This window comes from Ambystoma mexicanum, chromosome 6q, assembly GCF_040938575.1.
Source record: "Ambystoma mexicanum isolate Mex_15411 chromosome 6q, UKY_AmexF1_1, whole genome shotgun sequence".
Lineage (NCBI taxonomy): Eukaryota > Metazoa > Chordata > Amphibia > Caudata > Ambystomatidae > Ambystoma > Ambystoma mexicanum.
This window is the reverse complement of record NC_090937.1, coordinates 1,528,038,589-1,528,054,541: the sequence shown is the minus strand read 5'-3', so window position 1 is coordinate 1,528,054,541 and position 15,953 is coordinate 1,528,038,589. Positions and strand designations below refer to the sequence as shown.

Genomic DNA, 15,953 nt, shown 5'->3' with positions numbered 1-15,953 from the left:
TGGTCTATTTGGGATTTTGAGACCACCTTAAAACCCCTCGTGACTCTGCTACACAAGCTGCTCTCCACACTGACTTTATTACATTCTCCCTCCCTGACCGGATGGGAAGGGCAGTGAAGGGAGTGTTACACTGTCCTCTGCTTCCTCTGGCATCTCTCCCCACTTTTGAATATGCCACTATTCAACTCTTCCCTCCTTCTCCACGTTCTGTTGTGGCTCTCTTGAAAAACCCTGCTCCTCTCAATTCCTTTTTTCCTGACATGAACCTTCTCCTTGAGTCACTTCCCACCGACATTCCCATTTTCATGCTGGTTAATTTAACATTCTAAAGCCTTCCGCAGCCACCCGCCTTGAACGTAACTCCCTCCTATCTGATTATTCTTACTACTTCCTCCACGACTAGCCTACCTACTCTGGTGGGAACTCTCTTGAACTGTTTTTCCCTCTTGTTCAGTCTCTTCCTGTGAGCTCTCTTTTGACCCTTGTTCCTCTGAACCCTCTACCTTCTTATCCTTCTCTTTTACTTTACTTTACTTTATTTAATTTATACCGCGCTCAATCGACCCTGAGGCATGATGGCGCATACAGAGCGAACAAGACACAACAATATAAAACCTAAAACATAAACGGAGATACAGAATATCAGAAACAGCACATGCATCAAAGAGGCAGTAAGAAACTATACAGCAGCAAACATTACGATAACATAGGCAGCTCACTTAAGCATGGAGGTGGTATGACCATTCAAAACGGGGGGCATCATAGTATCAATTTGCAGATAGAAGATCCCCTAGGGAGATATTTACACAATCTGAGATATGGAGGTAAGGTGCTAAGCCCACAACACACTAATACACAATCAGTTGCTTGTTGTGAACACCAGTCGCTCAGATCGATTCTACGTAAGATTTTAAGGTCCGTCAATCTGACGACTCCAGGCCCAGTTCCTTTTCATAACCACCTTATTTCGCAATGCTTCCCTTGACTCATTTCCATCTGCCTTCTCGATGTTGGTGATCACAAAATTCCTTGACAACATTTTTGATACACAAGTTTACGATTTTAGGCATTTGTGATTTCCTCACATGCAGGCTCCAAGAGGCCACATACTTAGGATTGGTGTTCGCCCCTGTGTTTTATAAAACAGGAGTTTGACCAGGTTTAAGATCAGGCAGTTGGTGGAGTTCCTGTGGTGGGTCATCCACCAAACTGTGGGCATACAGAATAGGCTTTGCTTGCAGGGGCAAGACTGCAGGAAGTGCCTCTGTGGGGACTGTTTGGCAACACTGGTGGACAACCTAATGGAAGAGAGGAGTTTGAGAGGATTTTTCAAATCCTTTATGCTTTATTTGATTAGACCTCTGCAGGTGAGACAAGGGGAGGGTACAAGTGTTTGGGCTTACCGAGACTACCCATCTCTGAAAGTCTTCAAAGTTCGAGCAGCCGGCTTCAAGAATTGAATTACCCCAGGCTGGGCACCCATCTCTCCCCACTTTAATGACCAAAAGGAAATTCAATTGGACTATCTCGCTTTCTAGCTTTATGAGGTGAGGACTTCTATCCCTATCCATGGGTCTTCCATTGACCATGCTTTATCTGACTTTTACTATGACTTATGACTCCCTTTGACCAACAGTATCCTGCACAAAAATTAACGCTGAACTGCCCTGTCCTCAATTACCTCTGAGAGCCAGACCCTGAAATCAAATATGTCGTGATCTAGAACATCATGGGTGCAAATCCTGAACCCTAATCCTAACCTACAAAGATTCCCTTGCTGCCCTTTCCTCTATACTGCACTCAGTTAAATCCTCACACTACACAACCCTAAGCTCCTCTGTTCACAATCACCCCTGCAAACTTGCATCTACCATTCAAGCCTGAGCGCACCACCCAAACCAATATCCATTGCCTATTCCCTCTCTGCTAATTATTATCAGATTTCCTCTAAATTTCTATATATTCATGACACTCTCAAAGCCTACCTAGCTCTCCCTCCTCCAGCCTCGTCTAGTCCACCACTTCTTACCCTATTCCTTCTACTGTTGACTACTTCTCTACTACCAAATGAACACCCCTCCTTTCTAGCGCCAACTCATCCTGTGCTCCTATCGACCTGTTTGCTCCTCAGATGGTCAAAGACTTCCAATCACCTGCCTTCATCTTTCCTGCCCCTGTACATCTAGCTACCCTACAGATCAGCCTGGCATGTATTTTGTGTATCTTGTGTGCTAAGTGGTGGCCTTCCTGAATTTTCTCTAATCTACAATGCATACTCTGAAATATAGCTATTGTCCTGTGCTTTCCCAACAGACTACCATGTTGGTTGGCTTTCCAAGCAAAACCACTCCCTTTTTAAGTTCCTTTGCCTTGTCTACAAAGCTATCAACGGTCTTGATCCGATTCTATATTGAAATCCCAAATTGAAAACTAGGCTGAAAACACTTATTTATTTATTTGTCACATTTCCAAAATGCCTATTCTTTTTTTTTTTAGTGTTCACTGTTTTCATTTTAAATGCGGGTGGAGACCCCCACAGCTCCCTCATCCACTTTTCCCTCTACCTTAATGTATTCCCTTACCCAACCCCCAACAATTTTTTTTGCGAACAAAAGTCAAACAATTCTGCCTCGTTATTTTGTCATTTGTTTTTTGAGGGAACCCTTTTGATCCTCAGTAACTGGTTGACTGTATCTGTCTACTCACTGGTTTGTTCCCTCTGCTCCTCTGAATTCAACCTCACTGGCCCACGACCCTTTATGTCTCTTCTTGCTTCCGCCCTTTCTCCATACTCACCCCGCTCCATTGTAACCCCGTGCCCATCACAAACAAAATCATCCTGACAGTGGATCTCTTCAAAGCTTGTCTTAAACTTGGCTTATTTGGAAAAGTGGGACTCCTCCCACACCACTTCATCCTTCCTACCTAACCCTCCTGTGTAATAATTCATTTTGTATATTTGTGCAGTTCTCCTCTTTAGTTCACTTGCCCCCGTACAATAATGATACTGTTGTAAGTCACCTGTCTTTTATGTATTCTATTGTTTAGTCCATGGTATATGTCCCACTTTGTTCACATTCACATAAACTGGCTCACACCTATTCCTATCTTTGTGCTGTTATGCAGACACCCCTCTGTTGAATGTCTCCGCCATCTGTAAATGTGTTATAAGTAATTTATGATTGAAATTGCACTCGTGTTCTTCAAATAAATACAAAGACAACACAAAATACACGTATGAAACGAGGCAGTAGTATCCAGTGTGTGACTTAGGACCTCTTTTTACTAGTTGCTATTTACTAGTTAGACAATTTTTGGTGTGTTATGAACGCCAAACCGACTTGAAGTTATCAGTTTTGTTACGATAGATATCTCCGCCTGATTATGAAATGTTATTGTTCCGAACTTCATTGGCAAATGGAGGTGTTACTGACATTTTTTGGCCGGGAAATGCTGAAATACACATGCAGATACAAACCCATGGACAGATGGTCTGAAAGAGCAGTAGATAACGCTGTTACCTGCGCCTGCTTTTACAGTTACCGCTGCATTCTTAACGGGGTCTTTAGTGTGAAATGACACGCAGGTTTGATGTGACGTTCTTCTGTCTTCAAGGTTCTCCCAAAACTGTGTAATTGTTTCTGATGGTGTGACCTGTTTGGCTATTGTGTGTGTATCTCTTTAATGGATACATATCTCTTATTGCATCTTGGGTCTCTCGGTGTTTGTCGGTGTGTCGGAAGCGGCCTCAGCGTGAAACCTGTTGCAGTGAGAGGTGCGGCTTGACACGCTCACACACGTACGTGGATCCTTTCCTCTAGTCTCCATCCTGGAATTGGAACTCGACGGAGGAGACGGAGACGAGAGTCGGGTGAGCGAGTGAGCAGGAAGCCTCTCGCGGGGAGATTGAGGCGAGCAGGGATGACTTGGCAGCCAGAAGGTGAGAAGCGGGTTTGGAGCCGGAAGAACGGAAGCACGCGGAAGCTAGCCGCGCCGCGTCCAGCCGTGGAATCTCTTTCCCTGCTGTAATACAGCACGGCACGGCGTGGCGGCTCCCTGTGGCTTCTTGTGGCTCCCTGCAGTAACGGTTCCTGGCAGCCTTTAATCTCAGTACGTGGCCAGATGCTGCGGTACTGGGTGATAGGTGCCCTCTATGAAAGGACCCCCCCTGAAAGAGGTGGTCTCTGCTTAGATAGGTAATTACAGTGACCACCTTTAGAGCGAGACTGCGAAGGCCGTTGCGGGGCGAATAAATACATAAATCTCTGGCTAATTCAGACCAATCCGTTGCCTTTGAAGTGGGCTGGAGTCGATCCTGAGAAGAAGGGGATCTTGTGAGTTTCTCCCGGAGACTGCGGGCTGTGGCCTTTGATCCGGTCTTGCAAGCTCCCCGGGTCACTATAGTGGTGGGTGGGGGGTGCCAGAAAAAGGTGGGAAATTCAATCTAGTTACCTCACCAGTGCAGATCTAGAGGTAAACCCTTCCCGCCCTCTAGCAGCAGCCCTTATTACCTTGCTTGCCTGGACTGACCTGCACTTACTGGATATAAACTCTTGAAGTGAATTGAGCCATAACGTAGACATGCAGCGGGGAAGAAGAGCACCCCACTCGATCAACAATCTACGTAAAAATAAATCCCAACCCATAAAGGAACCCAAGGAATCCCATAAGAAAGGGGGCAAACCCAAAAAGAATGCCAAATATGCTCTTCCGGTGGCGCAAGGGGCTATAACTGAGTTCTTTCCTGTGAACCCACCCCCGGCCACGAATTCCACTGTAATTGAGGAAACACCCATACCGATAGAGAGTGGCAGCATTTCTTTAAATACCTCCAATTTCGACGACGTAGACAATAATTCCCACTTAGACCTTTGTCTAACGATACAGAGAGGGATGCGAGCACAAACTCCCCAGAGGTCATCCAGTGGCATAACGCCTTTAAAAGAAAACAGCATGAACAGTGTCTCGGGGGAGCATACCGGTGGGGGAATCAGCGGACGTCTGTCTGCTTCTCCTAATCTAGTAATGGCGTCGATGGAGGATGAACCGGATAATGAGATGAAAGATAATATCGAATCACAGCCAAGCTCATTACAGATAACTGAGCTACAATCATCGGTGGCTGCTCTCCAATTTGCCCTTAAAATACTCCTACAAATGTCAGGGCGTATTTTGGCCAATACTAATACCATCACATTGGCTTTAGAGACAGAAATGAATCTATCTGATGCTTTACAGACAGTCGTGGAGATTGACGAGCAGGATGATGTGGCGGAGGGGGATGAAGCACAATATGTGCCCAACAGCGACATCATAATTGAGGAAATCCCTGTGGAGGCTGATGATCAAGAGCATGAGCAAAGCCCCCGGCTTCCTCCCACACGGAAACAACGAAGATTAGCAAAAAAGGCACTTAAAAATAAGTCAGCTGTAAAAGGGGCCCAACCACTTATAACAGTTCCCAAACCGGCACCAGAGACCCACTCAAAAAAGGCCAGGAAAAGACTGGTAAGAGCAGCTCAAAGGGCGGCAAAGGCAAAAGGCCCTCTAATAGACTGGCTGATACCCGAAGAGAAGTCAACGGGAATGGACCCAAATGAAGTTTCAGTTATGTCCTCTGAGCTTGATTTGGAAACTAGTATGCATATGCAGCCGGAACTTCTCCCTGAAATACAGGCGGTTGAAGAACCTACCGAGCACTTACCATCAGAACCGAAGAAGGCAGCGAAGGACATAAATATGAATCGTATCTGTTTCATTAAGAATTTGTATCCTAGTGACAAAAATCCCTGGTTATCACGGTCGGAGCTATTAGCAAGAATATATCACATACCTCAACTTCGTGTTCTAAAATCTGAGGATTTCTTATTTATTGAACCCCTGTCGGGCCCCAACCCTAATGTCTCTGCCTTACATTGCATTTTTCCGACTACGGCGCAACTCATCAGAAAATATAAAGAAGATCTGAATGCAGTGGACATTGACATTGATGTGGACCCGCTGGAGAAGGTACCCTCGGCCGATCCAGACGACACTATGGTAACAGCTCCTGTGGCTAATGTGCTTAAATCTGGGGGAGGGGACAATTCTGCTCTAGTCGAAATACAGCAAGTCCTGAAGTCACTTCTACAATCCATCCCGCAACTGTTACAGAACCATTGATGTTTGTCTTTACTTTCTTGGAACTGAAGAGGCTTCTCCCATCGCTTGAGGTCGGAGGGCTCTGTAGACTTACTGTCCCAACATAGTTGCATATGTCTACAAGAGACATGGTCTCCTGACCCTATACTGTTAGATGGTTTTGTTATACATCAAGCGTTTGCTAAACGGGGCAGCAAGGGGCGGCCATATGGTGGTTTACTTACGGGGGTAATGAACACGTTTATGTCCCGAAAGATTCAATGTAAATCTGAGGAGCTGCTGTTGGCAGTAGAGGTCGAATATCATGATGAAAATGGCTCGGGAAGGTTTCTTTTAATCAATCTGTATAATCCCCCAGGAGAACTGTTTCGGGACTCACTGCAAGAGGCAATACAAGATCTATTGTCTTCCTGGCTGCTAAGAACGGGCAATGTCACTGTGGTGGTTATGGGGGATTTTAATTGCCATATGATGGACGAGACACTTATATCCTCCAATCCTGATCTCAATGCAAGGTGCTGGATGTCCCATGGAAAGAGGGAGGTTGAAGGATTAGGCTGGCTGCAATTGTTTGGAGCCTGGGATATGGCTATGATTAATGGCTGTACTTTGGGAGATCGGCCGGGGAGACACACTTGGGCGAGTGGATCATCAATGAGCACATTAGATTATATATTCATGTGCCCCGAGATGCAGAGTAGAGTAAGCGATATGATAGTTAAGCCTAATATATGGAGCGACCATGCGTCGCTACAGTGTATATTTAGCATTCCTATATCAACTGCCTCTCCTGCTAACATGGGTACCATTCAAGCCAACCGTGCAGGATCTAGAATAGTGTGGTCTGAGAAGAACATAAGATTGGCCACCGAAGCTCTTGAACCTATTTTAGTTCAGGGCTTCTGTGACTTCAAATTTATGACGGCAAATGAAATTGAAGACTGGATATCGGGATTCTCAGGTCAGCATGCCACGGCCAACAAAGGACATATGCTAAAAATTGGGGGTGCTATACTTCCCTTTAATAGGGAAATCAGGGATGCCAAGAGAGGGCTAAGAAAGGCAATCCGAGGCCTGAAACACATGAACTTATCTGGAGCTCTATACCGCGAAAAATTAAGAAATATCAAAAACTGTTATAAAGTGAATATTAAGAACATTAAGAGAATAGAGAAAAACACCAGATATCAGCGGCTGATACAAACGATTTGCGCTAGAAATTCTCGTAGCATTTGGTCATTACTAAACGAGAATAGAGAGAAGGTAAAAGGCCCCTTAATTAACCCAATAAGTGAGGAGACATGGGTAAAATTCCTACTAAGCCGAAATTCAGGGGGAGTGGAATCCATGAGCAGAGTATTGGAGAAGGTTCCTATCCATCTGCCTTTCGATGTATCAGTAGAGGCAATACTGAATAAATTAGCTACCCTTAAGTCCTCTAGAGCCCCTGGCCCTAATGGGCTAGCTAATTTAGTGATCAGGAACCATCCCCTTTTTTGGGCCGACCTGTTCTCTCTACTATTCAATAAGATTCTAGTGCAGGGGACAATTCCCCGGTCCTGGCAGACAGCTATTCTCATTCCTGTATTTAGAAAAGGCAGCCGTTCTGACCCTAATAATTACAGGCTTCTATCCATGCTTGATATTTCAGGTAAACTTTTTGCCTCACTATTGCTTTGTGAGATGCAGAAATGGGTAGAAAATGCCAAAATACTCAGCAGATTCCAATGCGGCTTTAGACAGGATTTTTCCACCTCACATAACCTCTTGGTTATGGAAATACTCTGTACACGGGCGCTTAGTAAGGGGCAGCCCCCGTTGTACGCCCTCTACATCGACTTTAAGGCCGCATTTGATTCCATCCCACGTGAGAGGATATGGACTAAGCTAGAGAAATTGGGATGTCCGCCAGGTATATTATATTACCTTAGATTACTCCATCTTAATACTATGGCTCGCCTGAGGTTAGATCAGGACGGAAATATGACCAGAAATGTGATCCAAGATAGGGGGGTAAAGCAGGGCTGCGTCACTGCACCCCTTATTTATAATCTATATGTGTACTATATTCCTGCAGTATTAGCTGAGGTTGATAATTGCCCTCTTAAAATTGGTGAAGCATTGTGTGTCGTATTAGCATATGCGTATGATCTGGTTGTCTTTGACAATACCATAGGTGGTTTGAGGCGTTCCGCTTCTGCCCTATGGGACTATGCCAAGACAAACGGATTGACCATCAATCTGGACAAAACAAAAGTCCTTAGATTCACAAGAAGAAGAGTATCACGAGTGAACCTAATAGTACATGAAAATCTTATACCCTATGCTCCATCCTATCGCTACCTAGGAGTTGAAATTGAGCCTCTTGGCGATTACTTACTATGTAGACAGGGTCGCATTACTAGGGCGATGCAAGCTATAGCATTCATTTCCTCCTTTACAAACAAGCAGGGTGGCTTTACCCTCTGGGGAACGCACCACCTTTATATTCAAGTATTTGCCCCCATGATTATATATGGCCTTGAGTCATTGCACACATTAGATCTAGCGTGGCTGCAAGTGCTGGAGGGCAAGTTCTGGCGACGGATATTGGGGCTACCCCCAGGGGTCCCTAGGGCCCTGATTAGACTTGAACTTGGTCTTCCCTCTCTGAAGGCAATGGTATTGAAGAAAAGAGCAGGGTTTTACCTTAAGATGATAGGTGGCACTATGAACCCCTTATTAACTGTGATACATCAGGAGGTGACCAAAAAATATACTACTTCGCCCCTACATAAAGATATGACCAAATTTCTCCTAGATATTGGATGGACACATAGAGGGGCTATTGTCACCAAGGAAACCTTAAATGCACTAGGAAAAAAAGTGGACCTCTGGGATTGGCTCGAGAACTTTACAGACATAGGTAGCCTTAAGACACACCATTTTGTGAAATATAGATTATACAATTTTATGAAACCGCAAGCTTATCTATATTTATGCCCTTCGAGAAGACTTAGACGCTTCATCATATTGTTTCGACTGGAGCAATTGCCTACTTTGCACATCAGAGGAGCATGGGATAATATCTCGACTGCTGAGCGTATATGCCGTCTTTGTAAATCCTCAGAATGTCCGGAGACAGCTAGACATCTTCTTACGGAATGTCTGACTTTGAAGAATACAATCCTACGCTATCTGGGTGAATTCGTGCACGATCCTACAACTATATGCGAAATGTCATTCTGGCGATATTGCATTAACACCTGCAATATGCACTTATTCATTGCATTATATAACGTCTGGCAACAGGTCGAACTTAGCCTGGCCCGTGGACTGTAATAATTCCAAATACTGGGGATATCAAGGAATACACTGAGTACTCTTTATGAGATAGAAATTGATTATGGTCTAATAAAAAAAAAAAATACTCACTTCAATGACATCCGAGATGCAAGTTGTTCTATATAATACATTCAGATATGAACTTCTGTAAATAGCATAAGGAAAGTTGTTTAACTGTCCTTTTTAGTTGATTTCTATATTGTTATTAATTCATGTTTTTTGTATATTTATGATTTGAGTATAATGTTTGTAATTTGTAATATGTGTAAAGTTTGAATTTTCAATCTATACCACATTAAAGCATTATTATTATTATTAATGGACATGAAACTCTTCTTTGCCCCTTTTAGATAGACCAGAGAAATGGGGTTTGCTGAAGATAAAATGGCGGATTATATCAGGCAGCATTTATCGGACTTCCACGAGATTCAGGTCCTCAATTTATTGGATCATCTAGCCGGATGCCTCACAAAACCACAAATGGTAAATATTGTTTTTTTTATCTGTTTGAGTGTTCTTTTGCCTCATGTTTAAGAGCTCGTTATTTTTAAATTGAAATATTATCACTTATGATGCGGTCTGTGTGATGTTCATTGGTGAACACAGACGACACAGTAATATGCCCGAGAGAAGTGCATTTCATAAAACTGCAAAAATGTTGGATCAACTTATGGGCTTCACCTCTTTGATCTAATTGTCGCTTCAGTGAGAAGGACAATTCTTATACGATATGTGCACTTTAAAGTCAGTTGAGATGTAGCCTCCTACATCTTTTTAGCACGCTCGCCTTGGAAGCCAGATGACGCAGAGCAACACAGCTTCGGTCCATGGGTCCGCACTTAGAAACCTCTCAGTATTAAGTGTGTTATTAAAAAACAATTACAATAAGATCCCTGTACAGGGAAGGACAGGGGCCACAGGCAATAATGATAGTTTCACACAAAGCTGGTCTCTTGGATTACTTGTGTGCGGTTTAGTCTGCCGTTTCAGTGTGCTATGAGAGGCTTTTGCTTAGCAATGCATTTTTAATTATCATTTAATTCCTATCATATCATATAATTGTCTTGGGAGTGCTTGAGAAAGGAGGCAGCAAGGTGGTTGCACAAGCGTTTCTTAAGGTGGCTGGATTCGCCGTTGATGGGGCCTTCATTTCTTCATTTCAACTCTAGCTGTAGGAGAGTTAAATTTAGCAGAGCAGAGACAACGTTGTGGATGCTAGAGAATTGCCTATAGTCTGCAAAGTGAGAAGTCTGGATTTATCATTATGTTGAATTGGTGAAAGAGGCGAGGAAGAGCAAGCCCTGTCATGAGTGGAAGTAGGAGCGCTGCTTAAATTAGGGGCTTCACAAGGTGAGAGTTAGGGGAGGAAGGTTGTGGGTGTGGGAGGGCACCTAAGCAAAGTAGTTGGAACGTGAACTTCCGTTCTGCCAGGGTGATTTTCTGGTGTAATTTGGTACCCATGATTGATTCTGCATGTGAAAGCACAGCATTGCTTACTGATTTGAAAGAATTAGGCTTTGATTGGTTCTTGGAGACAGGATTGCTGAATAGTTTGTCCATATAAAAAAAAAGAAAATGCCATACGTTTACAGGGATGTTCTTGATATCATATCTTCCTCTTTAGCACCTTTTGAGTAGCAGGTTTCCTTGTAAGGTCATTTGGCATCTGCCATTGTGACAAACGTACCTTCCAAAAGCGCGTCTAATAAACAGACAATGAATTTTACCTGACTTGCACATTTTGGCACATTTTGTGGTATTTCAGAGGGTTGTCTGCAATTCACAAGACATTGGGTACAATTTTGCATAACCTTTTGCAGCGGGCATCAATTGAAGCTGCAAGCTACTAGCCAGCCATAATAAAAGTTACTCGCCACCTCAATGTTACACATAAACACATCACACCATTTCTTACTCGCCAAGAGTCAAAAATCACTAGTCAGTGGGACGTGCACATTATGCACCTTGCCATTTTGTACGATATACTATGTCATATGTAGGAGAATGTATTAGATTCATCCCCCTGCTTAACTTTATTTTCCATTGGCTTGTTTCACTAAACCAGGATCCTACAACTTCTGACCTGCATGCACATTGCAAGCAGTGTGCAATGCATACCTCCTAGCTTTAGGTCTATTGCAAAAGTAGCAGACATTTATTTCTAATTGCTTACCAGTACTTTTTGGATCTTGTCCAGGGAAATGCCATCCTGCACAGTGAGCTCTCACCAGCATTCCCATGTCACTTTTTTTTAGTATGGGCTATTAGGCGGCACTTAAGTGCCACCTATAAGCTGAAACCTAATGCCTAGAGTACAGTGTTAGAAACCTGACAGTGTTCTCCCACCTATTCCCCTAGGATCCTCTATTCAGGTGGCCAGGGAAGGGCAATTGCTTTTGGATTCTGACCCTGGGGGTGGACAAGCGAGGGCGGATAACTTGAGTAGGGGAGGCTGGGGTTGCCCTCAGGAGAATATACCCCCCACTTTCCTACGCACACTCTGCTGCACGGACAAAGGGCTTCAGTGAAAGACAGACTCACACACAACCTGTCCGTTTGACATGTCCCAACATCAGTCAAGTATAGTCGGGAACTCGCACCTGAATCCTGTTACCTTTCCCACTTGGATAAAAGGCGGAGCGTGGGAACACCTGGAGAGCAAGGCGAGAAGGGGAACGAAGCGAGCCAGACCAGCAGGACGGAAGGGCAGGAAATCCCAGGAAGGCGACACAAATATGGAAGCAGAGCAGACGGGACCATGAGGCGAACAAAAGGCTGTGGTCCTACTAGCTGTGAAGTGAAAGTCGCTACAGAATCCCAAAGGGGCAACAACTTGCCACTGCAGAAGGTCACGGTAGAACCTCCTTCATGTATGGCGTGAGGATTTGAAAGGAGGCTAGCCGCATTGGGCCAAAAGCCTTGACGAAACGGAAGGTTTTGATAGACTATATCAGCCGCTGCTGGTGAGTGAAAAAGAGAACAGCTTGTGATGGTAAGAGAAAAGGACATTAAAGTTTGAGGTGCTTGTTATGTTGTTGATAAACCACAAGTGAAAGCACATTGTAGCAAGAATGAAGAATGCTGAGATTGTGCATGTGAGAGAAGCCGCAAGAGAAAATAACTAAAAGGAGGCGAATAGTCAGGTCATACGGGGAGAAAGTCAAGGGCACAAGCCCCCTCGTACAGTCGAAAGTCTTTGGCAAGTTGTGAGAGGAACTGCAAATACCAGATTTCCTCGGGAGAGGAGGCCGGTATAAACCTTTGAACTGTATCCAGTATTGAGGGTTGCACGAAGGACACAGCCGTGCGAAAGAGAAGCCGGATTGTGAAAAGTAAGCACACTTGCTACAATTTAACAGAGTGGCCCGGCGAGACGTGATCGCCTATCGGAAGTCTCGATATCGAAATGGCAAGTACGTAAAAGTAAAATATTGTAAAGAAACAAGTGTGATGCTGGTGATTTAAAGGCTCGCGCCCTATCTGGGGAAGCCAGAATTGCCTACAGAGCAAGGTCTCAGACTGGAGGAGGGGGACTTGAGTGAACCGTACAGAGGAAGGTCTGAGCCCGGTGGAGGGGGACCTGAGTGAACCGGTGAAAGTGAACCAAATATGTGTTTAAAAAGACATTAAGAATTTCCTGAACTGGTAAAGTTAACTGAACTGTGATTTGAAGGCTATAGTGAACCCGACGGAGGGATGCCAATAGAAAGAAAGGGGAAGTGAATCCCGTATTTTGAAAAAGTGGCTGAACAGAGGTGTAAAGACAAAGGTGAACCCAACGAGAAAGCTGCAGAAGAGGGGACTACTGCATGGTTAGAGCTTGTGGAAAGTCTTGTGCTTCCAGGCAAAAGATATTGATTTGAGGGATCCTGCCTTTTCGTAAGAAACAGCTTCCTGATGCATATAGGCTCAAGGGGTGCTCACACTCATGCCACTGTTCCGCCTTGTCCCATGGTGCAATGTGGGGAAGGGAGTGTATTAGTTCAGCAGTCCTGAACTACCGAAACCCTTTTGGACATTTTAGTTTGCATTACACTCCTTTGGTTATACATATCACTGTCCTGCACCCTTTTGATATATAGAGCAAGGATTTGGCAATAGGATTACTATAGGCCATTTTGTTTTTACACGACACCACTAGGACAGGGTTTTCTTTACTTTGATGGTCGTAGCCTGCTCCCATCTTAGATTTAGCTTTAGATTAGGCCCTTTTCTCACCCATACACTGTTTAATAAACATCCTTGGATTGTACTCATTGTGTCAGTCGTGCTTCTGATAACAATGCCTTTCTTCCATTACCCATAGCAATAACATGGGGAAAGTAAGGGAACCCTACACTAGAGAGAACTCTGGTTGTCCCAATAATGGAGTCAGGCAGGGTCAGGCATTCAATAGTAACTACTCACACCTGACTCCACTTGACTGGTTTGTTCACTATAAAAGGTGTGGTCTTGCACAAAGAAATGAGCGAGCTGGGAATGCAGCCCGGACTGGAGGAGCCCAAGAGCAGAGAGGGGCAGGAGCTGCAGGCTGGAGGAGGATTGCATGCAGAAAACGCTGGACCGGTGTGGATTAAGGGCTTCAGCGTGGCGGGGGGAGCCATGCCTCCAGGGAGCCGGAGAAGCGCAGCATGCATTCTGCCGGCCAGGTTCAGGAGAGTGCTTATTCCCTTGGGGCCTGTGCCAATCCCTATGGGGCCTGAGGGGCAGGTGGTGAGACCCTGACATCAACCCTGCATTTCCTGGAGGAACTGCCTCTCAATGCGACACTGTCCGGTGAGTTTAGTGCATTTGGATGCGAGCGGAGCAGGGGAAAGGCACGGACAGTAAAAGCAACACAGACTTGCAAGGAAATGAAAGTGTAAAAGCTGAAAGCGCAGCTGAAAGCAAGAGCAAAGCAGAAATTATAAAAGCTAAAAGCACCGCGAAAAGCAATAGCGAACCACAAAGTGTAAAGGCTAAAAGCACAGCAGAAAGTTAAAAGGGACAGAACGAAGCAGAAAGTAAAACGAAAAGCATATTGAAGCAGAAGCGAGCAAAAAACTGATTGGAGCGCTCTAAGGAACTCATGGTGGCAACAGTAAAAACAGATACAAGTGATACCAGTTCAATGGTGTTTATCAAACTGTATATGCAGGTTGGAAAACGCCTAATCTAAACCTAAATCTAAGATGGGAGCAAGCTACGACCATCAAAATAATAAATAAGGCAGTCCTAGTAGCGTCTTGTCAAATAAAAGAGCCTATACTAAAAAAAAAATTATTACAACTAAATACAAAAAGAGTTTGGTATAGGACTCACAAGAAAGAAAGAAGTATTCACAAATGATAAGTCAGGATGTAGTAGCCGAGAAAGGTGGGCACCACGAAGGTTGACAATGTACTTCTTTCTTGGGGTTGTATTTCACTATCTTTTTGAGGAGCAACCAGTCTGTGTTGAGGTCCTTATGACACCAGGACCTAAAACTGCCTAGTCAAAAAGAAAAAAGCTGGGTACGCAACCCAGCCAAGACCGATGCTCTCACTATTGCTCAAGAACCAGAGTTTTCATTCTTTCCAATGTTAGTTTTCATGCATCTTCTTCTGTTTAATAATCATTCTACAGACCTCTTGTAGATTGTTAATTCACAATTTATTATATTTAAGCATATATTCGGTATTCTTCTGTGCGTTTACTCGTGTGCATTGCGAGTAAACCCATACATTATTAGAACCATCTAGTTAGACAGCATTAGGTAGTGGTTGTTGTGCCTATGCATTTCGGAGTCTAGCTCCTTTCTCAGGGCCTAAACCACTCTATAACTGGTAACCTATTAAAATCAAACAGCAGTTGTAATATATGTTCATAGTAGTTCATTAATGTGTAACATTCAATCAAAATAGAAATTAAAAATACATACAATGTGTGTCATTAGGGATAATGAAATTATAGATACAATGTGAAGAAAGGGAACAAAAAGACAAACATATTGGCCCTCATTAGGACCCTGGCGGTAAGGGGTTTGCGCCAACGTTAGCTGCGCCGACCCCTTACCGCCAACTACGAGTTCCCATAGCGCCATGGTCATTTTTCCGCCCGCTTTTTGCGGGCGTAAAAATCCATGGCGCTATGGGACCTTGGTGTTAATTACGCCACCGTAATTTACGGTGGCGTAATTAACTCCTTCCCCACTCCCATTGAGCCCTATGGGGCCGAAATGGGAATGGGGAAGGGTAAATGGGTCAATGGGGACTTACCGCCCCGCCGACCTCGGAATGGGGCGGTAAGTCCGCCATCCGCCATGGCGTAAAGGGACTTTGCGCCATGGCGGAAAAGTCCGCCGACGGCGGAAAAAATCCGCCAGGGTCCTAATGAGGGCCATTGTCAAATCTCATTCCTATTTTCACCTGAACATTCCTGTATTTGCGCAGTGTATTGCGTGAATTATTTAAAATAAAATAAGTACCTGATTGTCCACAATCTAATGTCTGAAGGAAAGAAAAAAAGAG

The 15,953-nt window shown here is 44.3% G+C and overlaps 1 protein-coding gene across 1 annotated transcript in view; it reads left to right on the top strand.

The window, feature by feature from the left end:
• The window catches only part of LOC138516813 (uncharacterized), a 263,771-nt gene that overhangs the window by 127,716 nt on the left and 120,102 nt on the right, over positions 1–15,953 (top strand). Inside the window, exon 2 of the mRNA XM_069632224.1 lies at positions 9,816–9,948. Within this exon, the coding sequence (XP_069488325.1) occupies positions 9,829–9,948 (120 nt within the window). The 5' untranslated portion in view covers positions 9,816–9,828. The remainder of the gene's footprint in view (positions 1–9,815; positions 9,949–15,953) is intronic.